At 40.7% G+C, this 23,954-nt stretch overlaps 1 protein-coding gene across 1 annotated transcript; it reads right to left on the bottom strand.

Moving 5' to 3' along the window:
- Nucleotides 1-5,566: 5,566 nt before the first annotated feature.
- Nucleotides 5,567-7,765, bottom strand: LOC120288811 (disease resistance protein Pik-2-like). The gene is made up of 2 exons (XM_039302969.1): nucleotides 7,256-7,765; nucleotides 5,567-7,054 (listed from the first exon to the last, which is right to left on the bottom strand). The coding sequence occupies exons 1-2, from the start codon at nucleotides 7,763-7,765 to the stop codon at nucleotides 5,567-5,569; spliced, it is 1,998 nt and encodes a 665-aa protein (XP_039158903.1).
- Nucleotides 7,766-23,954: the final 16,189 nt, after the last annotated feature.

Raw genomic sequence — 23,954 nt, 5'->3', positions numbered from 1 at the left:
TTACAAATTATTCTCGGAACAGGTAAACGAATTTATAGGTCAAGCATGAAAAACAGGGGTAAATGAATTTATAGGCCAAACATGAAAAAACAGGGAGTTTGGAGGAACCAGAGTATATTCTATCTAACAAGAGTATCACAACGTTCATCAAAATTAAATGCATTCATTGCCATATGACAATATGCTTTAGGGAAAGTAACAAGGAGAAGTACGTCCGAAGCAGCAAATCCACCTATTGAGTTTCTTGGTTTACGAACCTGATTAAATGAGAAGGAAACAGTGATCGGACAGAGAGTGAGAGGAAATCGCACTCTCAAATCACGGTGACCACCGCTTCGAAAAATTTAGACGTTGATGATTAACAGCCGCGGTGATTTGGCTTCTCTGACATCAGCTTTGTGATTAGGCAGAGAGAGAGAGAGAGAGAGAGAGAGAGAGAGAACACGTGAAGATAGTGATTGAAGTCCTCCTCAAGAGTGTTAACTGTTAAGAATTTTCGTCTGACATAGAAGATACGGAACACGAGACCGCCGGTTGTGGTCTGATGGAGAAGACGTGGACCAGGTGGCCGAGATTGCCGTCATTGTCGCAGCTTGTCGGTTTTTTTTTTTTCGGCCAGAAGAAGCTTCAAAGGAGATGTTTGGCCTCAACTGACTCCTCTACCGGCAAGCACAAAATTTCATTAGTGAGAAAGGACTATGATGTCTTTCTTGTGATGCTTTGTTTTAGACAGTTTTGCTTTTGCAGAATGGCGACAAAATCGTTCCTCCGATCGTCTAAGATGGGATGACTTATTTTTAATGGAAAATGTATATGCGACTTGGATGCAGGTCATTTGTACAAAAGCTTTGTAAATTTACTCATATACAGACGAAGGCTTGCAAGACCACTGACCGATTCTGGCTCTTCATCATAAGCATAGGTACTTAATTGATGTTAATTAGAGTAATATAGAATGTTTCTATTTCTTCCATCTTCTTATATGCTTTTAAAAGGGATTAATACCACCAAAAATCCCAAATTATGCCCATTGCAATACAAATAACCCAAACTTTTTCTTTTGGTTGCTAAGGGCCTGTTTGTTTGTATTTCTTTTTTGTGTTTTTAAACACTTTTTCTGTTTTTTTTTGTTCCTGGGAACAAAAAGGAATAGAAACAAGAAACACAAAATTTGTGTTTCTTGTTTCAAAACACTTTTGAGAAACACTTATTTTTTTTTTTTTTTTTTCTCTTATTTTCTTGTTCTTTTTCTTTTGGCCGGTTGCCGGCCTCGGCCATGGCCGGCGACCGGCCGATGAGGGCCGGCGGCCTCGCCCAGCCACGGCGAGGCTCGGCCCCGGCGAGGCCGAGGCTCGCCGTCCCCGGCGAGGCCGAGGCTCGCCGTAGGCCGGGCGGGGTCGGCCTCGCGCCGGCCGGGCGACCTTGATCTCGCCCGGATCCGGCGAGGCCGACCTCGCCCGAGGCCGGCGAGCCTCGGCCTCGCTCGGGCGGTGGCCGGCGAGGCCGCGCCCGCCGCCGCCGGGCGAGCTCGGCCTCGCCGGATCAAGGCGAGGCCGACCTCGCGCCGGCCCGGGCGAGCTCGATCTCGCCCAGATCCGGCGAGGCCGAGCTCGCCCGGCGGCCGGCGAGCCTCGGCCTCGCCGGATCAAGGCGAGGCCGACCCTCGCCGCCGGGCCGGTCGCCGGCCAAAAGAAAAAAAAAAATGAAAAAGAAAAAAAAAAAAAAAGGAAAAAAAAAAAAAAAAATAGAAAAAATAAAAGAAATAAAAAAATTATCCAAATTTACCAAACATGTTTCTGTTTATTTTTATTCCGGAACAAGTTTACCAAACGCGTTGTTTTGTTCAAAAATTGTTCCCCGGAAGAAACACTTTTTTCTATTTCGTTCCCCGGAACAATTTTTAAAAGAAACGCAAACAAACGCACCCTAAATCTCCGAACTTGCCTATTATGACACAAATACTCCATTTTTTTTTCGCATTATAAAAAATTTCGAACTTAAACTAGTATGACAAATATATTTTGTATGGAATTCTAATAGATGGTATATATTTTGAGTTTTTTTTTTTTTTTACACAAAAAGTTAAGAATATTTGTGTCATATTTGCTAAATTTATGGTTTTTAGTGACAAATCAAAAAAAGAAGTTAAGGGTATTTGTATTACAGTGGGCATAGTTTGAGATTTTTGGCGGTATTTGTCTTTCTAAAAGCTTGTGGCTGATTAACTTAGGTATTGCTGACATAGACGCCAAGGACTAAAGAAAGAGTATTTCGCATTGTCGTGACTCTCTCAAAGCGGTCCACCGATGAGGGAGGCATGCTTAGACTAATGTCAGGTTGGGGACCAATAGTTCTCAGTCGACATGAGTTTTCCCAAACCTTTACCTTGTGAACTGTTGGGAAATTCATTTTAAATGGTTAACTTATGAAAAGTTTATCATGTGAATGAGTCGCTACTAACCTGTTGGGATTGGCTAGGAAACAAACAAGACATGAGAGGATATCTCACTTCCTTTGCAACCATAGAGATTTAGAGGCAGGAACTGGATTACACCACTTGTCTAGCTAATGCCCTTTATGTATCTAAACTTGATTATTTGTCAATAAAGTGTCACGTGCAGTCTTTTATCCAATTTTGAATCCTAAAGTTCTTTATGCAAAGTGTCCATACGATACTTTTGATTGTTATTTGCAATCCTAAATATGACCTAACGATTTGACTAAGACAAGCAAATCACAACACAAAGGCAATATAAAAGAATCTTAACCATACCTAAAAAGTAATAGAAGAATGAGTAAAAGATAGTATGGTAAAGTAACTCAATACAAGTCGGGCAAATGATAACATGGCCTCGTTATAAAGCCTTGAGACAAAAACCCCCATGAGCTAAGTTCAAAGTCTAAGTCTAGTTTGAAAGATAGACCTATCTATCACATGCAATCCTATCCAAAGGAAGCTATTATTTATTCAATGAAAACCTGGTTAAACGGTATCGTACCAAATTACCATAAAATAAGTACTAGCAAGCCTAAGGATTGCTCCACCACCCCTACGTCAGCCCAAAGACCCCTAAGGAGGAGCGTCCGGCAACATTTAACAAGTTCAACCTGCAATTTAGAACTAAAATGACATCCAAACATAGATGTAGTGACTATGAAATCAATGACACATTAGCCCCCTAAATGTAAATGAGCAAAGCAACATCCAAACTAAGCCAAATTTATCCAAAACCACATCCGAGAGGAAACAACTAGCAAGTAAACCAACAATCACAGGCAACATTTAACGTTTTCTTTAAAAAATGAGAGCGAACTCGCCAAAAATATGAATAATGAATAGCACGTCTAAATACTATTTTTAGCAACAAAATATGCCCTCAAACAATCTCAAGACCCAACTAAATCACATCTAATTCAGAGTATCCAGCAAGCTACCAATGCAAATGACCTACATTTCATTCATGAGCATGATGCCTAAACATGTCAAAATGGTGAAGGATCAATGGTTTGTCAATGTAACATTATAGGCAAACAAAACAACAATTGAATGATGCCAAAATCCTCCTAACCAACGTGCAATAAAGAGCGTCCAACATTCAAGAAATGTTTAGAGTATTCAAGACATCAAGTGCAATGGAAGAGATCATTCTAAATCCCACATAACCCTTTCCCACAATGACACATTTATTTACATAGCCAAGATAATATCTAAATGAAACCAAACCTTCATTATCTGTACAGAAATGGCTACAGACAACAAACATGAACATATATCAAACAAATTCAAACCATGGACAGCTCATATAATCGTGAATACAGCCCATTTAAGGCATGGACAACACTTATAATCAAGAATTCACCAAGGTTTAAGCATGGACAGCGTCTCTAATCACTGCAAATTTTAAGTAAATACAGCATCTATAGCTATGAATTCAGCATATTTTGAACATATAATAGCATGTTTAGCCCTGAAGCCAGCATATTCAAACCATGGGCAGCACTCATAGCCAAGAAATCAACATACTCTAAACATGTAAAACACTCATAGCCAGGAAATCAGCAAGTAGTGGATATGAGTTGCAGGTATAGCTTAATCCAGCATGTTCAGCTGGCAATGCTGATGATATCAATAGGCATGTGCCCTAGTTCCAGGCCTCTGGGTGAAATTCTATGATACCCACTAAAAAAGAAGCCAGTCAAGATTGTAGCTCCATTCGCATGGGCCTGAGTATGAAAACTGAACACGAAGCGAATTCATACATGATCATATACAAAAGGAGATGTTTGACCTAGCTTATTTGTTGGAATCAGAATCCTCTAACTGAGAGAAGCGCATTCCTACAGTTCCTGGCTGAGCATAATCGAATTTTGCGTGCAACATTACCAATCCTTCTCTTGGATAATTTCAGCAAACACCTTCCACGCATCGTCTAACGCATGGCACCTCCCATACTTCGACGCCACTGCATTGAACTCAAACCACTACTCTCGGACCAAGTAGCACCAACAACCTTATGGACCGAAGAAATACTCGTTTGCGGCAAATATAATCAGGGGTGATCCAGTATTTACAATGAAAAGACCCCAAAACAGAGCATAGGTCAAGAGAAAAAATTGAAAATGAATTCGAAATTTGATATTCAATGACATCACGTCAATTCATCACATAATATAACCGGTACATGAAATTGTTTCTTCGCACATTTAGAGAGAGAGAGAGAGAGAGAGAGAGAGAGAGAGAGAGAGAGAGAGAGAGAGGAGGGGCTTAGGGGTGGGAAAATGGGACATATACATAACATATGTTCAGCTCCGAAGATCGTTGTAGTAACTTGTATTCAAGGAGAAGCTACTCCACTAGTTATCATCATCACTGTAGGAAATGAGGAACCGCCAAATAAGTAAGCTTCACACACACACATGCATACGCAAATGTCCTAATAGTACTCGTAATAGTGAAAAAAAAAAAAAGAAAAAAAGAAAAAGAAAGCGACCTTGTAGATTTGTTTCTATATGAGAAGCTTCTTTTCTTGAACTATGATACGGTATGTAAACAAGAGGTCTTAACTATTTTATTAACATCTCGTTATCTCTTCTTCATGGTCTTGTATGTGAGCAAGGTGAAAGCTCACTCAGTGTGCATAGGCTACGGGAAGTAAGGTTGGTTCCAAAGGTTACTTTTGAATCCAACATTAGGTTCCACAAAGGTTAAATGATATTGTCCATGTGATTTTATGTTATTTAGTAGGATCGATTGTAGCCATCATAATTTCTTAATATGTATTGACTTGGTTTGGTGAAATGAGCCGACACAATTCTTAATCAATAAAAATCATATTCATGGCTTTTAATCACTAATAAGAAATTATCGAGTCTATGAAAACATTTTCATCATTATGTGTAAAAACGTGTTCCGCAGTTCGAGTCTCTCCTCAACGTCCTGGTACATCATCCTCTTTTCCGTTCCTGATATTTCCCGTTCTTTTTAATAACTAATAAGTAATTATTGAAATTATCAATCTATAAAAACATTTTCATTGAGTCAAGCGTAAACGACATATTTGAGATTTTATATGGTTCCATGCCTGTCGTCCTCGTCATTCGTGTCGGTGGCTTCTCTTTTGTGCAGAGGCGTACCCCTTCCTTCTCCCACCTTGAGATGGTCGACAAAACCATCAGCACCCTTTCTGACTACCACACAGAAATTCTCCAACTCCCCACACTGGTTGAGCCCCTCAACATTTTTCATCATATCGAGGTGCCTAAACTTGAGAAATTTGAGATGTGGCGTTGCTCCTTGTTCAATAATCACCTCCTGAAGGCGAGGCAGCTTCCAAATCTTCAAGATCATGAGGCTTGGAAACCCATCTTTGGCGAACCTCAGACTAGTGCCTAGGAAAGAATTGGCCAACAGCCTGAGTGTCCTCAGGTGTCTCAGGAGGCCACCCAACTCAGTCATCATGTCTGCTTCCACCCTCGAACTCGACAGGGTCAAAACCCTGAGCGAGACTGGCAGGAGCTGTGTCCAGATGGGTTTGTTGAGTCGGTCCGGCAAGTAGAGCACGAACGGTCCGTGATAATCCGCCAACGACAATTTCGGTAAGGGGCCTATCTGCGATTTCACGGGCTTGGCATTTTTGGTCACCCCTAAGGTCAAGGACTGGAGATTGGTGAGCCTAGAGCGAATCAAATCGGCTACTGCTTTTCCTGCAGTGCCTGAGGTATCCCTAGCCAATTGGTGCAAGAAAAGCTTCAGCGTGGTCAAGCTTCTCATGTGGCCCATCATCGAGCTCTCCTTCACTTCACTGATAACCAGCCCGCTTAAGGTTTGGAGTTTAGTCAAGGCATTACCATCCTCGAGGATGTTCTTTAAGTCGATGTACAACCGGTTGAGATGTGAGTGCCTCAAGTTCCTCGCCTTCCAGAAGGAATATGGCAGGGAAGTGATGTAGGTGTCCTTTATGTCAAGAGTCTCGAGATAATGCAGATCCGCAACTACACTAGGGATCGAGTGCAACACCGTGGATCTTAATCCTAGGTACTTTACTAGCGCCGGCTTATGGAGCACACCTTCCAAGGATGGCCTACACACACCCTCCAAGTCAAGTACCCTCAGCAAGCTACAGGCGGTCCTGGGGATCATGTTCCTGAGGAACGTGCTGATATCCTTGGTAAGCATGCCTCTCCTCGTGTAGAATGACAGATACGAGTGGACATGGCCGAGGTTCAAACCGGGGCAGCTGTCACCGCAGCCATCTCTGACTATGTTCGGGTGCTCCACGAGCCACCGGACCTTGGTTTCACGCCAGTGGGCCATCAGCCGTTGTTGCTGGCCCGTTGGGTCACAGTCACTCTTGTCTTTTGACTTGCTAGCGGCATGTCCGTGGAGGAACCCCATGTCCATCGCGATCAGGCAAATCATGTCATTCGGAGAGGTGTGCATGTAGCAAGCTTTGGGGAATCCATCCCTCTCCAGCTCACCACCTCGATCTCGTTCCTTTCCACGAGCTCCAGAATGGAAGTCTCTCCCACTTCCTTGGGCGCCGTTGTCCCTTCTCTATTGTAACAATGCGAATCCAATAAGCCCTCAGCCAACCACAGCCTCACTAGCCTTCTTGTCGGAACGGGGGATGCTGGGGGGGGGGGGGAACAAAGCCCTGTAGATGAAGCACAGTTTTAGATGGGCTGGCAATTTATGGTAACTCAATTGTAGTAGATCTAATAATTACATCTTAAAACCACCTTTCGCAAACGCTACGCGTTCGTGCTTTTCAGCATCTGGCAGCAACTCGCTGAATAAGGATATACGGAGCGGCAACCCCCGACAAATTTCTAGGATACTGTCTTTTGAGAGGCTCTGATAGTCGGGTAATCCCGGCAACTTCTTGGCGAGCATTTGCTGGCTTTGTTTGTTGTTCAATTTTCTTAGCTCGATCAGCCTTGCCTCTTTTAAGATTTTCTTGTGGACTATGATGAGGTCTTGAGTCGTGATAATTATGTGGCCAGGCCCATGATACAGGATGCTCACTAACCTTGGCGGGAGTTGTCCGTTGGACGGGCGCACGCCATCCAACACAATGAGGAACTTCTTTTCCAATTCGATGCGGTGCATTTCCGTCATCTCGTGCAAATTCATGTCCTTCACCTCCCTCGCTAGCTTCCCCATTTGCTTCAGTATCTCGAATAAGAAATCCTGCATGCCCATTCCGACTGTGAGGCGGACCGAAGCGCACCACTCAAAGCCCAGGCGTCTTCCCTGTAGACGCATCTCGTGACGAACGTCTTGCTGACGCCTTGCCCACCCCAAATCAAAGTGCAACCAAGATTTCCCTCTCTCGTTCCGTCCCTCCCAATCAACTCCTTTATATTCTCCTTCTCATTCTGCCACAACAAGTTCATTGATGCTTGCTGTTGGGAATAACGGATCCCCAAAAACCGGATTCGACACTAAATCGAACCCCTAAAATGAATGCGGAAGATAAGCCCGGGAAATACATGTATCACCGATCCTAAAGCACACCACAGAATCGAGCGTACCTTGTTAGCCACAGATTAAACACCAACGTCGAAGTTTGAGGAAGAGAAACCGATCCCGTTCGATCCGATGACTTCGATTGGCCTTGAAGGGAAGATGGCATCGTCGTTTGCGCTCGCTTTTCTTTTAGAGGGAGAGAGGGAGAGGAACGTACGTACTAAATGCCAAAGGGTGCATTCTCCCTCTCTTTCCTCCCTTATATATGTCCCTCAAACAGAAAGGAACGTACCCTTTCATCCATGTCCCTCCATCCACGGGCCCTAATCATGTGGGCCGGGCTTTCAGGCCTAACTTGGGCGGACGGGCCTTAAGCCCATCACATAAAACCATCATCTCACACTCGCACATGGTGGGCCGAATATGATTCTCTTTACCTCTCTTCAACATTCATACCGGTGAATAATCCGTGCGACCGGCATACTTTGAGAGCTCGTTGCTATACATCTGTTAGGAATATATAGCAGCTCATAATGGGCATCACATCCTGAGTAGATTTAGTATGCAGTACCTTAGATCGATCGATCACATTTACATCTCTCTTGATCTCTTTTAAATAATGATATATATATTGTATTCACAATTATGATTATCCCAAAGACAGTCATAATTGGTTAACCGGTGAATACAAAATTACAATGTGATTTTCCAAAATCGATCTTCCTATTTCCTTCAAACTCTCAATTTCAGTTTAGCTTGCTTTTCTAGAAATGCCCCATTAGATCGAATCAACTCATGACCATTGGTAACATCCTAAGATAGCAAACACTAAATAGAAATCTTGAGAATAAGTAAGAGTCATGAGGGGACTAAAAATTGAGGAACTCTTTTCCTCAAGAGTCTCACACGACATAAAAGTTGAGATCAAACTTTTTGCCACTCTTATTGGTCGTCTCATGCATCCGTAGTATGAAATACGTATTACGGTATTAACTCCTTTCCCATGGAGCGTATGTCTACACTTTCAATACCGTATAGATGATAGTTCAGACATACCCAATGTCTAACTTGAGTTCACGCATCTACTCATTCACAAAATTCATCAGAACTCACATCTGGCATCATAGACAGATAAAGTAAAATATGTGGGGTATTTTACTTTCGGACATAGTACATATTATATCCTCATCTTAACACTCAGTTAATGCGACATACATGTTTTAAGCTTGAGCTCTCGATTATCACCTGGATAATAAGCTTAAAAATAGTCTCATCTTTATTTATCACACAGTAAATAGAGGCGATTACCCGTGTGAGTGGGCCAATCTTATATCTGTTCGACATACTTTCTCAACTTAAAGTAATGCACAGAGCATTAAGATGCATAAAGATCAAACAAATATTCATAGGCATTAATGATGAAAACACAAATTCATCAAATGTGAACACTTAGGGAAATTACAATATTCAGTACATCAGTCTCTACGCAATCCTAGAGATTTCATATGGCCACAAAACACATCTCTAGGTATTGGCTTTGTCATAGGATCTGCTACCATTCTATGCGTAATATGTACTGTAAGTTCACATCTTTTCGTGTAATCGCATCTTTGACGAAATTATACTTGGTATCTATGTGTTTGGTTTTGCCATGATATTTTGGATCTTTGGTGTACACTTTTGCTGCTTGGCTATCACAGTTAACCAATAATGAATCTGCAGCACTTTCAATAACACCTAAATGATCCAAAAAATCTTTTAAGCCAAACTCCTTCTTATACTGCTGCTGATAATGCCACGAACTCAATTTACATCGTGGACAAGGCTATACACGTTTGTTTCTTACTGCTCCAACATATGGTGCCATTATTCGGTAAGAAAACAAAACCAGATGTAGATTTCCTTTCATTTAAATCTCCTCCCCAATCAGCATTAGAATAGCCTTAGAGTCGCAGATCTTTTCCTTAATAACTCAGCGTATAATCAGCAGTCCCATTTAGATACTTCAGTATTCTCTTAACGGCTTTCCAATGTGCTAGACCTGGATTGGATTGATATCTTCTCACCATTCCAACTGCAAAACATATGTCAGGTCTTGTACACATCATAGCGTACTTCAAGCTCCAAATAGCACTAGCATAAGAAACATGTTTCATTTGTTCCTTCGCTTGTGGAGTCCTTGGACACAGTCTATGGCTCAATCTTTCACCTTTTGCAATAGGAGTGTCTATGGGTTTACAATCTTGCATACGAACTCGTTCAAGAACCTTATTTATATATATATTTCTTGCGAAAGAGATAACGATCTCTTCGAACGATCTCTTGAAATCTTAACTCCAAGAATGTATGCAGCCTCACCCATATCCTTCATCTCAAAGTTGGAAGATAATCAACTCTTGACAGTATTAACAAGCTCCATATTGCTTCCGGCAATTAGTATATCATCAACATATAATGATATGATCACAAATTGATCCTTGGATCTTTTGATATATACACAATGATCCTCATCTATCATTGTAAAGTCATGTGCCATTATGGCATTATGAAAACGTATATACCATTGTCTCGATGACTGCTTAAGGCCATATATCGACCTCAAAAGTTGACATACCTTTTCTTCTTGGCCTTTCACTATGAAACCAGTAGGTTGTTCCATATTTATTTTTTCCTCTAATTCTCCATTGAGAAAAGCAGTCTTTACATCCATTTAATATAACTCAAGATCCATACTAGTCACTATTGCTAGAATAATGCGAATCGAGGTAAATCTCAGTACAGGAGAAAATGTTTCTTCATAATCAAATCCTTCATGTTGGTTATACCCTTTCGCCACAAGGCGAGCCTTATGCCTTTCTATCGAGCCATCAGCTTTTCGCTTTATTTTGAGAACTCACTTGTTCCCAATAGCTCTGCGTCCTTTTGGAAGATCAACCAGTTCTCAGACTTGGTTTTATTTCATTGACTCCATTTTTTTCTTCCATTGTATGAATCCATTTTTCCTTACTAGGGCAATTCAGAGCCTCATTAATATTTCTTGGCTCATCCTCATCTTGTGGAGCAATCATAAAAGTTTCCCCTTCAATGTCAAAACGTCGACGAGAATACTTTGGCGACTTGTTCACCGTATGGGAGATTGTACACTCAGCACATCATTTCCCATTATGCTCCCACTTGGATTAGATAATGATGATGTTGTCTCATCATGTGGGTGTAATTGAGAATGAGTTGAATTCAATTCATCACTTCTCATATTACTCCTACTTGGACGAACTCCACTAATATCATTATCTTGATCCAAGGTTTCAAATAGGGAGTAATCTTCCCCTATTTCGCCCTTCTTAGGAAATTCATCTTCTAAGAATGTGACATCCTGTGATTCAAATTCAGTTATACTCTCACTTTCCTGCTCACCTATGAACACATACCCTTTCGAGTGTTCGGAGTATCTCATTAAAATACTCTTATTTCCTTTGGGACCAAATTTCCCAAATTTGTGAGAGGACTCATGAGTATAGGCAGCACAACCCCATGGCTTAAGAAAATTTAAGTCCGATTTTCTACCTATCCATAACTCATATGGAATGGAAGTAACTGATTTGGAAGGCACTCAGTTAAGTATATATGCAGCAATTAACAACGCATCACTCCAAAAAAGTGATAGGTAAGTTAGCATGCGCCATCATAGACCTAACCATTTCCAGTAGGGTTCTGTTTCTTCTCTCTGCAACACCATTTTGTTGAGGAGTATATGGAATAGACAACTGTCTTTCTATTCCTTTTTCATCACATAATTTTCTGAACTCATTAAATAAATATTATCGACCTTGATCGGATCTCAATGCTTTTATTTTCTTGTCTAATTGATTTTCTTTCAAGTTCATAAACCTTTTGAAACAACATAATGCTTCAGATTTATGAGAAATCAAATAAACATATCCGAATCGAGTATAATCATTTATAAAAGTGATGAAATAAACAGCCCCATGCCTTCTTCTCACATTCATTGGACCACAGACGTCAGAATGGATTAAATGCAGATGAAATTTAGCTATTTTACCTTTTCCAAATGGTTTCTTTGTCGTTTTCCCTACTAGGCAATACTTACATATGGGCAAATCGACTTTTTCAATGTTGCCCAACAAGCCCTCTTTGGCTAGTCTATTCATATGTTGTTGGCCAATATGACCAAGTCTAGCATGTCACATAATCACATCATTATCATATTAAGTAGAAAACGTGAAACAAGGGCATAACAAATATTGACATCACCACAGTCAACATCTAGTATAATAAAACCATCCAGAAAATAACCACAACCATAGTAGTTTGTATCCAAATACAAATCTACATCTCTATTATGGAAATTCATATTAAAACCAAGCGTAACCAACACCAAAACAGACACAAAATTTTGACGAATCTCCGGAGCATATAGGAACAAAGTGCGTCCACCACACATGTTCAGTTGGCAGGTGCCAATCCCTTTAACTTCAACTCTGGAGTTATTTCTCACATAGATACACTTAGTTCTAGTTGGTATCGTCGGAATTCCACGAAAGATTCTCTATCCTTTGCTATATGGTCTATCGCTCCTGAATCTATATTCCACAAAAGACTGGATTCAGCCAATAATACAGAACTTGACACATAAGCAAAGTTCTTAAATATACAAGAGGTGTTTACCTTTTTCGGCTCACAACAGGTGCGAGCATAGTGACATTTCTTGTCACAATTGTAACACCTCACCCTTGACATTTTCTTCACTTGAGGACGTTTTCCTCTCTTGTGTTGGTTAAGGACTTGACCCTTTGCATTCCCACATATTGAACGAATCAATACGCTTGCGCTTAGAGCCCAAAGCCCTTTATGAGCTAGAACCAGCATTGCAAATATCTATTTTCGGCTCAAATGCCGTTAGGCGGTCCTCTACTAGCTCAAGGTGGCGCATGGCATTCTCAAGATCTTCTATAACATGGTCAAGAGCTTCTAGTGCTTTTTTCTTTTCCAGCACATATTGAATCTTCATATTCAATATTTCACAATTGTTGCCATTCATATCAGCAATTACGTTCTTAATTGCTAAAACCATCGATCTGAACATATCAGACATACATGCACGAATAATTAATGCCTATCATTTATGCATCTACTTTTGCACAGACCCATCATATCAATGAACAATTTCAAGTAAGGTTTCAGAATCAAAATGTCACTATGTTTCCAATCATCCTCCAAAAATCCTAACTCATAATTATTATTAATATAATTGTCTTATGCAAAATAAATTATATGAAGTTACAAAAACTTCTATGAACTACCCACAACAGTCAACAATAACAAAAAGCAAATAATATTGGACATCTAAAAGAATAACAATGCTTTCACATAATACAACTATCCATTACACTAAGCAATATATACAGAGAAAAATATCAACATAGAAAGAGATATCCACATTCAAAACATCTCAAACTAATCTAAGAAATAAATAGGGAATGTCCCTTCTAATCTATCTGTCAAAATATCTGAGAAATTTGAAGGCACATTTGCCAACCATGGAAAAAACTTTTGGAGAGCTTTTATGTCGCCACAAGGCGCATTCACTCTGCGCCATGTGGCGCTCATTTTAAGGGTTGAAGTTTTGGTTAACTCAATCCTATAGTACTCTCTTACAAAAGCTACCACTAGCCTCCTATAACCCGGGACCACGTTGACCTCCCATAGCCGATCTAACACTGCTTGCCATTTAGGTGGAAGAGTGTTCATCAAAGCCGGCACCTTCTCAAAATCCGGCATAAGATAACCATTCCAGATGATTTCCTGTATCATCTGATTGACCTTGACCACATGTGATACTAAATCACCGTCATGCCACCGATAATTAGCTAACTCTGTCATCAGCCTTTTAAGTCTTGCATTTCCCTCGTCCGTTCTCGGGATTGCAGGTATCCTTGCATAACGCATCATAGTTTCTGCAACAAATGCAGAATTAAAAATGGATTACTTATAATCCATAATGTACATAAGGGAAAATACATAATTTTCCATGATTCATGCAACAAATGCAGAATATAAACAATGGATTACTTATAACCCACATAGACATAATTGAAAAAGAAACAAATTCTTTTTTTTTTTTCAAGTCAACGGTCAAAGTCAACAGTCAAGCGTAGTCGGTCGACGGTCAACGGAAGTCAACGGTCGACGATCAACGGAGGTCAACGGCCGTCGGTCAACGGTCAGTGGGTCAACGGGCGGTCGGGCCGATCGGGCCGGGTCGGATGAACCAACCGGCACGTGCCGCGCGCGTGCGCGGGCTGACGTCACGCAGACGTTAGCTGGCACGTGCCGCCCGTGTGTGCGGGCTGACGTCACGAAGACGTCAGCTGGCACGTGCACGGCACGCACCAGGCTTCCGCACATATCGAGTCGGGTCGGGTCGCCGGTTGGGTTAGGTCGCCGGTCGGGTCGCCGGCTGGCCAACGATCGTCGGCGATGACGTCATCGATGACGTCATCCTGGCGGTTAATGTGACGTCGCAGTGACGTCAGCATGCCTCGGTTCGCCGACAGGCGCGTGCCGGTTCGCTAGCCGTCGGCGCACACGTGCCAGTTCGCCACCGTCGCATGTGGCGCACGCGTTGGTCGAGCCAGCGCTTCGGGTGTGTCGCGCCTGGCGGCGCACGACATGTTGATGGACTCGTCTCGACGATCTCTTTCACCCTATATCTTCAAAAATTTATTTCGACTTACGGAAACTCGAAAAAATGGATGAACAGTGCTCGAGTGTCGGGATTTCTCGCCCCGATCCGTGTCGGCCGATTATTTTCGCGAAAAATCAATCTAAAAACATAAAAGGGGTCGGGAAAACATGAACTAGGGTTCTGATACCAATGTTGGGAATAGTGGATCCCCGAAAACCGAATTCGACACTAAATCGAACTCCTAAAACGAATACGGAAGATAAGCTCGGGAAATACATGTATAACCGATCCTAAAGCACACCACGGAATCGAGCGTACCTTGTTAGCCACGGATTAAACACCAACGTCGAAGTTTGAGGAAAAGAAACCGATCCCGTTCGATCCGATGACTTCGATTGGCCTTGAAGGGAAGATGGCGTCGCCGTTTGCGATCGCTTTTCTTTTAGAGGGAGAGAGGGAGAGGAACGTACGTACTAAATGCCAAAGGGTGCGTTCTCCCTCTCTTTCCTCCCTTATATACGTCCCTCAAACAGAAAGGAACGTACCCTTTCATCCATGTCCCTCCATCCACGGGCCCTAATCATGTGGGCCGGGCTTTCAGGCCCAACTTGGGCGGACGGGCCTTAAGCCCATCACATAAAACCATCACTTGCCAATCCCATCAATTAGTCAACCTCGCCAGTTTTTTTTTGTCTTGCCCTAGAACTGTTGGAAAAATAGACGAGAAGAAAATGAAGAAAATATATTAGGAGAATACGTAACCTTGTTTGTTGTAACCAGAAAATTAATTCGAGAGAGTAAATAAATAAGAAGGGGAGGTAAGATATAGCTAATCGAATCTTTTTCAAGGTGATTAGTTCTCAATCACTATCGATTCCAATCTCCAAGGTAGAACCCTTCCTCTAACTATTACGCATAATTTTGAACCAAAACCGAAATTGCAGCAGAACTAGATAAACAAACAGATTATACAGCAGCTAATCAGGCTTTTGATTGCAAATGAAGCCCACGAAGCAGATGTATAAAGTACAAGACCATTGCCGGGACTATTATGGCAAAACCAAGGTTAAACATAAGCTCAGAAGTCAAATATTGAAAAGATCAACAAAACCATTTGTCACTCTTTGGCGAATAAAGCTGCTTTATGAGAAGTCATAAGAGATACCCAAGGCTCCGCTACTTCCGGAAAGATATTTGCATCCTTCCTGTCACGCGAAGCAAGGACGCTCCGACCCATCTTCGGCTGAACATTAACTTTGTTCTTGAATTTAATTTGGGTCTTACTCTTTTTCCTCATGCTGAACATTTGACTGAATTTTGCATTATTGATGTATCGTTGCGAATCCTCTTGTTGAGATGCATTTATGATTTGTATTAAAAAAGTCTCAAATTGAATATATTGATATGGTGTATACTAGTTAATATGTACTAATTGGTTTGGATGTTTGTTGCGTGTTGCTGCTTGCCCTTGTCTAGCAATGGCGAGGCAAGCTCACCAATAGGGCTAGTCGCCGGAGAGAGAGGGAGGCAAGCTCACCAATAGGGAGTCGCCGGGAGGGAGGGAGGGAGGGAGGGAGGGAGAGAGAGAGAGAGAGAGAGAGAGAGAGAGAGAGAGAGAGAATTAATCAAAAAATTTTGAAAAAATGAAAATATTATTTAAAAAATTGTTCGTCAGTACTAGCCGGCCAAATTTGGCTGAATGGACTTAATTGATACAATTACAAAAGGTTTAGAATTGATACATGAACCGTGAATTAAATAAATATGAAAATCTAGGAAATACATGAAGGGAAAATTCCAAATAAGGATCTGAAGTGAACTAATTTTCTCAAATAAGGATCCGAAATGAACTTTGTGTCAGATAAAGACCTAAAGTGGACCCATTGTCTCAGATAAAGACCTGAAATGGTTGAATCAATTCCAAATAAGGACCTAAGCTTGCTAGTCAACTAAATATTCACCAACTATCAAACACGTGACATTTCCGACAACCGGAATTTGGGCAATTAGGGAAAATCAACAAATTCTAAAACATAAACAAAAAAACCCTAGGTTTTCTACGGTATCCCTCTTCCTTGTACCCATCCTCTGCAAAGTCAAAGACCAAAGTTCTCCCCATTCCTTGTACCCATCCTCCACAAAGTCGAAGACCCAAATTCTCTGTCGGTTGAGGCACGAATTCAAAAACAAGAACAAAACCAGATTCTTCTTTCTTTGTTTGCGGAGACACAAATTCTCCGCCGGTCGAGCAAGGCGAGGAGTGACGAGAATCGAGTAATGACAATGACTGGGTAGCGACTTGGTTGAGGAGCAACGAGGGAGAAGAAAGAAGAAAACATAAACATCTAAATGAATAACCTAAACTTAATTAATTTAGAATTTTCAATTTTTTTCCAATCATAAATTTTTGACAAAATTGCCCCTATTTTAATCTTCGGAAAATGTTTGTCAGCGAGCTAAGGCCCTCAATAGAGATTAACTTGATCACTTTGGGTCCTTATTTGATACAAAATTCACTTCGGGTCCTTATCGAAATAATAGATCCACTTCCGGTCCTTATTTGACACAAAGTTCACTTTGGGTCATTAATGAGAAAATAGATTCACTTCAGGTCCTTATTTGGAATTTTGCCATACATGAATTAAATAGATACAAGAATTCAGGAGATATATGAGTCAAGAATTAAGTAGATATACAAATCCAAGGGAAAAATTATAAAAAAATTCTTAAACCTATTGCAATTTTTCCAAATTAGCAATGTTCAATAGTGGATAGTTGCCTAGTGAACCCTAGTTTATGCAAATGTAGCGCACTCGGATATATTAAGGGTCTGCATGACAACGTTTCTGTTTCTCCTAATTTCTGTTCTTTTGTTCCCCGGAACAAAAAAAGAACAGAAACCTGTTTGGTAAAACATTTGTTCCGGAACAGTTTTGAGAAGCAAAAAAAAAGTTGCTTCTTGTTCCGGGAACAATTTCTAGAAGTAAGCTGATTTTCTTTTTTAATTTTATTTTCTTGCCGCGACTACCGTCAACCGCCCGAAGCCACCGCCGCGGTCGCCGCCATCGGTCACCGTCGGTCGCCGCCGCCGTCGCCGCCGCCGGCCTCCGCCGGTTGCCTCCGCCGCCGCTGCCGCCACCGCCGGTCGCCATCCGCCATCGGTCGCCGGCCACCGCCGCCCGACGCCGGCCTGCCCGGCCGCCGCCGCCGCATGATCGCTGGCCGCCCGATCGCCACCGCGACCGCCGTCGGAAGCCCATCGGCTGCCGACGATCGCTGCCGGGCCTGACGGCCGCCGGCTGCCGCCGCCGCGGCCGCCGGCCGCCGCCGCCGCCGCCCGACGGTGCCGGCTGCCGATGGGCTTCCGGCGGCGGTCGGCGGTGACGGTCGGCGGCCGGCGGTCGTGCGGCGGCGGCTGGCGGCGGCGGCGGCGCGGCGATCCGTCGCAAAAATATAAAATGAATAAATACAAAAAAGAAATTGTTGCGTTACCAAACACATTTCTATTCTTTTTCTATTCCAGGAGTAGAAATTTTGTGTCGTTACCAAACGGGTTCTTTTACTCAGAAATTGTTCCCCAGAGTAGAAATAGAAAAGAACTATTTCTGAAAAAAAAAAAACTCTTCCCGAGAACAGAAGCGTTGTCATGCGCAGCCTAAGTTTCCTTGAATATACAGGAAAAATTCCATCTTTGAATATGTAGGAATCGGTCAATAAAATAATGGTCGATTTGGGGAAAATGTACCAAAATAGTTATAAACCTAGCAAATTTAGTGGTAAACATTTAAATTAGATTGACTTAGTTATAAATCTTTTTATATTTATACCAATTCAATCCATCTAAAATTAATTACATGGACACCGATGGTCTTATTGGCATGGCATATGTTGACATATTATTTTTTTATAATTTTTTTGAATTTTTTTTATTAATGTAATAGGTGTAGAATTTTTTTTGTACCTTTCCTAAATGGGGAGAAGTGACGTGGAGACGGGTGACGTATCCGCGGGGCAATACGAGGGCTAGTTCGTGGCCTTGGACGCGCAAAGCAAGGTAATTACTTTCGATGCGTGGAAAATCAATAATCCCCCAAAGGTGCGATTGTAGTCCTGGTGGAGTTTGACTGGTACATGAACCCGGACATCATGGGACTCTTGGGCCGATGCTGGTTGGTTTGGCAAACGTACGGATTCTCATCGCTTTAGATACTTTTATTTATTTAATTATTTATTTTTGCTAGAGCTGTCCAGTATACTACCGAAAAACAAAAAATAATGGGCGACGAGAAGGGAAGGTCACTAGAACTCGTCTCTACGAAACCCCTCTTCTCTATAATCAGCTTCGATTTGGTCTCCACATTACGCTTGCAATCTATCTTTAGTTTTCATTATCCGATGGATTCTCAATTGGTCACTTTTCCAATAAATTACGAGCTTTGATTGCAACTATTGATGTTTTTATAAAATTTCGAACTTTTTTCTTAGTAAAGTACGAAAAAAAATGAAAAAAAATCTTCCATACACGATGATGCAGGAATTCATCCACAAACAAGGCCCACTTAACCTGTGCATAGTTACTTTTCAACACACAAATTATAAATTTCCTTAAAAAATTAATTGCTTCTAAGAAAAGACAAACTATCGGCGATTGTAAGAATTTCACTGCACCAAATTCATTCAGATCTCTTTCTTTTAGGTAACACGTGCCAATCTACTAAATCATAATTAAATCAATTTTTTTTTTAATGAATATGAAAGCATATCAATTCCAAAATTTTTTAAAAAATTCCAAAAAGTTCTATAAAATAAATAATATAATTTTTGGTAACTTATTGATAAGTTATCGAACAAACAATTTAATAGTCACTTAATCTATAACAAAAATAGTCACTTAATATTGTCTGAAACTTATAATTTTTTCTTAAAAATTCAAAAACATGATATCCACAAAAGGTAAGCTCTTATTTGTAAGGGTGTGCATGATCCGGGCGGGCGGTTCCCGACCTAGAACCGGGAACCACCCTCTAAGGACCGGTTCCGAAAAATTGGAATCGGGATCTACCCGTTTGTTGCATGGATCCATCCGGGAATCGGACCGCCAGTCTGGTCCAGTTCCCGGGTGGATCCATGGTGTGAAAGCTAGTACAAGCACCTAGAGGGGGTGAATAGGTGTAAAAACAAAATTTCCAGAGAGAAGTGTGCAATTATAATCAACAATAGATTATGAAAAGGAAATTAGACTCTTGTAAATAAATTGAGTTACGATCAAAGTAAAAGAGCTAAGGGAAGAGAATAAAAACACAAGATTTATAGTGGTTCGACTTAATCCAAGCCTACGTTCATTCTTCCGCACTGACAGCCCACCGGCTAGATTTCACTATGAATCAAAAGAGTTGTTACAGTAAAGCTCTTTCTTGATTCCACAGTGTAGAGACCTTGCTACACTTCCTTAATGTTTCACAAAAATATAAACTCTCTTTTCAGTACAAGATTTCGCTCAACAATTGAATTGACTAAGAACAATGAGCTTAAAACTTTGGAATTCTTCTATCGCGCACACACTCGAATAACTGGAACATCTTCCTTATATACTCTTCATGTCATCACACCCGTTGGCACTTACCAAAGGAGTTCTTCCAATCTACCCGTTGGACAGAATTAATTAGGGAGATTTCGAGTTATTTAAGGAATATGTCGATAGCCCACCAATTCTGCTCGCCCATACAATCAGGATCTAGGTTTCCATAAGTAGAACATTCCAAGTATACTTTGCCAATCAACTAATCCAAAATCCCTGAATCAATCTCAATTTAAATAATGGATTCGACATGCTATATTCAGCTAAGAGATCTTCTTCAGTTGATAGAATTAAATCCTTAACGAAATACTTAATTTTGGATAAGCCTTCTTCGACGGTCTAGAAATTGTCAATGAGGATAGACTTTGAGTCTTGAGTCTGGTAGTCCGGAGGTTTTCAGATTTTGATGGAAGAGTCTGCAAGTCTTGGACTAGGCTGATGAAAACGTTTTGTCAACTTCAAACACTCAAGGAAGTTTTCTCCAACAATCCCCCCTTTTTGATGGTGACAAAATTTTCATGCAGATTTGGATAACTTTGTCCTGCAAAACAATACTCAAACGAACATGGATATCTCACAAAAGATAATTAGCTTAGTAAAGATAACATTAAAATCTGTATCCACGAAAGTAGGTTAGTCTTGTAAATGAGCAACTATCTTTGTCATGAAATACCAATAGTGCTTAAGATAAACAAACGATCAAACAGTCCAAATCCAAATCCAGTCACAGCCAAACAGCCAAACACAAAAGTAAAGTCAATCAAACACAAAAGTCAAGAGTTTAAATCTCAAAAGTTTAAATCTCAAATCTGCACCACATCTCTCCCCTTTTTGTCAGCATTAAAAAGGTAGAGATGAAAAGAGAATGGAATTAGGATTGCTTTAGAACACGAACAAGCTGAAAATCTCCTATTGACTAGACAATCCATTCCAGCTTTTTCAAATCCTCCTTCAATTGAGCCACATTTTCACCCTTGGCATTTGCATGAACTTGAAGAGCAAGGGCATGGATTTGATCATGCAAAGAAACTGAAGAGGCTTGACCTGCATTTTGCAAGTTTTGAACTTCGCATCCTAGAGCATAAATTTGGCCTCGCATCTCCAAGAGAACATTAAGCACTCTGCGAAAGTCTGCTGAATTATCGTCGAGTTCGCTTCGCATGATCGAAGGTGTATTGGCGAGATGATGGCAAGTCGGCATGATCACGCAGATTGGGCAATGAAACCTCATGGCCTTCCTCAGGAAATTGAGAGACATAGATGTCTTTTGGATTTGCTGGTAAACGACTTACTCCTTCACTAGTGGCAGCAATTGAAGATGTACCTTTTTTCTCAGTATCTCCCCCTGTTTCATTGCCTTCAGGCGGTGAGAAGTGTTGGAGAAAACTTCCTTGAGTGTTTTGAAGTTGACAAAACGTTTCCATTAGTCTAGTCTAAAGACTTGCAGACTCTTCCATCAAAGTCTGAAGACCTCCGGACTGCCAGACTCAAGACTCAAAGTCTATCCTCATTGACAGTTTCTAGACCGTCGAAGAAGGCTTATCCGAAATGGAGTATTTCGTTAAGGATTTGATTTTGTTGACTAAAGAAGATCTTTTGGCTGAATATAGCATGTCGGAATCCATTATTCAAATTAAGATTGATTCAGGGATTTTGGATCCGTTGATTGGCGAAGTATACTTGGAAGGTTCTACTTATGGAAACCTAGATCCTGATTGTATGGGCGAGCAAAATTGGTGGGCTATCGTCATATTCCTTAAATAACTCGAAATCTTCCTAATTGATTATGTCCAACGAGTAGATTGGAAGAATTCATTTGGTAAGTGCCAACGGGTGTAATGGCATGAAGGAGTATATAAGGAAGACGTTCTAGTTGTTTGAATGTGTGCGCGATAGAAGAATTCCAAAGTCTGAAGCTCATTGTTCTTAGTCAATTAAATTGTTGAGCAAAATCTTGTACGCAAAAGAGAGTCTATATCTTTGAGAGACCTTGAGGAAATGTAGCAGAGTCTCTACACTGTGGAATCAAGGAAGAGCTTTACTTGTAACAACTCTTTTGTTTCATAGTGAAATCCGGCCCGGTGGGCTGTCGGTGCGGAAGAGTGGACGTAGGCTTGGATTAAGCCGAACCACTATAAACCCTGTGTTCTTATTCTCTTCCCTACGCTCTTTTACTTTGATCGTAACTCGATTTGTTTACAAGAGTCTAATTTCCTTTTCATAATCTATTGCTGATTTGAGTTGCACACTCACTCGGGGAAATTTGTTTTTACACCTATTTACCCCCCTCTAGGTGCTCGTACTAGCTTTCACAATTGGTATCAAAGCTTGTGTACTCACTTAAGTTGAAGTGTTTTACTTCAGAGTTAAAGATCCATGACTAGTATGTTGGCTTCAGGACTAGTTAAAGGGCAAAGCAATATCAGACCTCCTTATTTTGATGGAAATGAATACAACATATGGAAAAACAAGATGAATGCATTCCTAAGATCAAAGGATCCTCTGGAATGGGATGTGATAGATAAATGAATTATTCCTAAAGCTGCACCAGTCTCAGAAAGAGGAAAAGAAGCCATTGAGCTTAGTGAAATAACTCAAGAAGAGATAACCAAGAGACAAGCTCTTGATGCAAAAGTAATTTATTCTTTATATTGTGCATTATCTCCTGATGAGTATAACAAAATATCTTCTTGTGAAACAGCTAAAGAAGTTTGGGATAGATTACACATCACCTATGAAGGAACTGATCGAGTGAAAGAAACCAGAATTAACATTCTACTCGGTCAATACGAAGCATTCAAAATGAAATCAGGAAAATCTATCATTGATATATTTAGTCATTTTACATAAATCGTAAATGGTCTTGATTATTAAGATCAACCAATTTCTGGACCCATGAAGGTAAACAAGCTATTGCGTGGACTGTCCAAGGATTGGAATCACATAAAGATCTCAATAAGGGAGACACAAAGAATCATGCCACTCTATGTTGACGAATTGGTTGGGACTCTTCAGTCTTATGAAGTGGAGCAAATCAACGAAGATGAAGATCCTAAAGGTAAGAAATGCATTGCATTAAAATCTAATGATGATTCTGATGTCACAGATTCCGAAGACGATATGGATGATGAAGAGCTTACTCTCATGATAAGAAGATTCAGAAAACTAAACAGAAATGGGAGAAGATTTAATCCAAAGAAACAAAGTTTCAAAAGCAAATGAGACTAAGTCGGTTGAGGATAATGAATCTAATAAAGATGTAGTTTGCTTAAAATGTAAGAAAAATGGACACATCAAACCCAATTGTTCCCTTCTGAGGAAAAAGAAATGAAAAGCTGAGAAATATCGAAATGCACTTAAAGCAGAAACTTGGAGTGATACAGAATGTAAGGAAAGTGATGATGATTATGCCAATATTTGTCTCATGGCACAATTAGACTCAAATTCAGACAGTGAAGTGGATGTAAGTAATTTGAAAATCCCTACTAAAGTCTCTAGATACATTGATGAATTATGTCTTAGTCTCAAAACTTCTCTAAAAAAGATTTCCAAACTTAAAAGAGAAAATTCAGTCTTGAAACAACAGTAAAATGTTTGGAAAGAAAATGTCAAAAGTTTAGACAAAAGTGTTACTACTTTGAAAGAAAATGCAAACAATCTTTCAAAAGAAAATGCATTCTTAAAAAATGATATCTTAAGTA

Source organism: Eucalyptus grandis, chromosome 10 (genome assembly GCF_016545825.1).
Source record: "Eucalyptus grandis isolate ANBG69807.140 chromosome 10, ASM1654582v1, whole genome shotgun sequence".
Taxonomy (NCBI): domain Eukaryota; kingdom Viridiplantae; phylum Streptophyta; class Magnoliopsida; order Myrtales; family Myrtaceae; genus Eucalyptus; species Eucalyptus grandis.
Note: the sequence above shows the minus strand (reverse complement) of the source record. Positions and strands in the feature narration are given on the sequence as shown.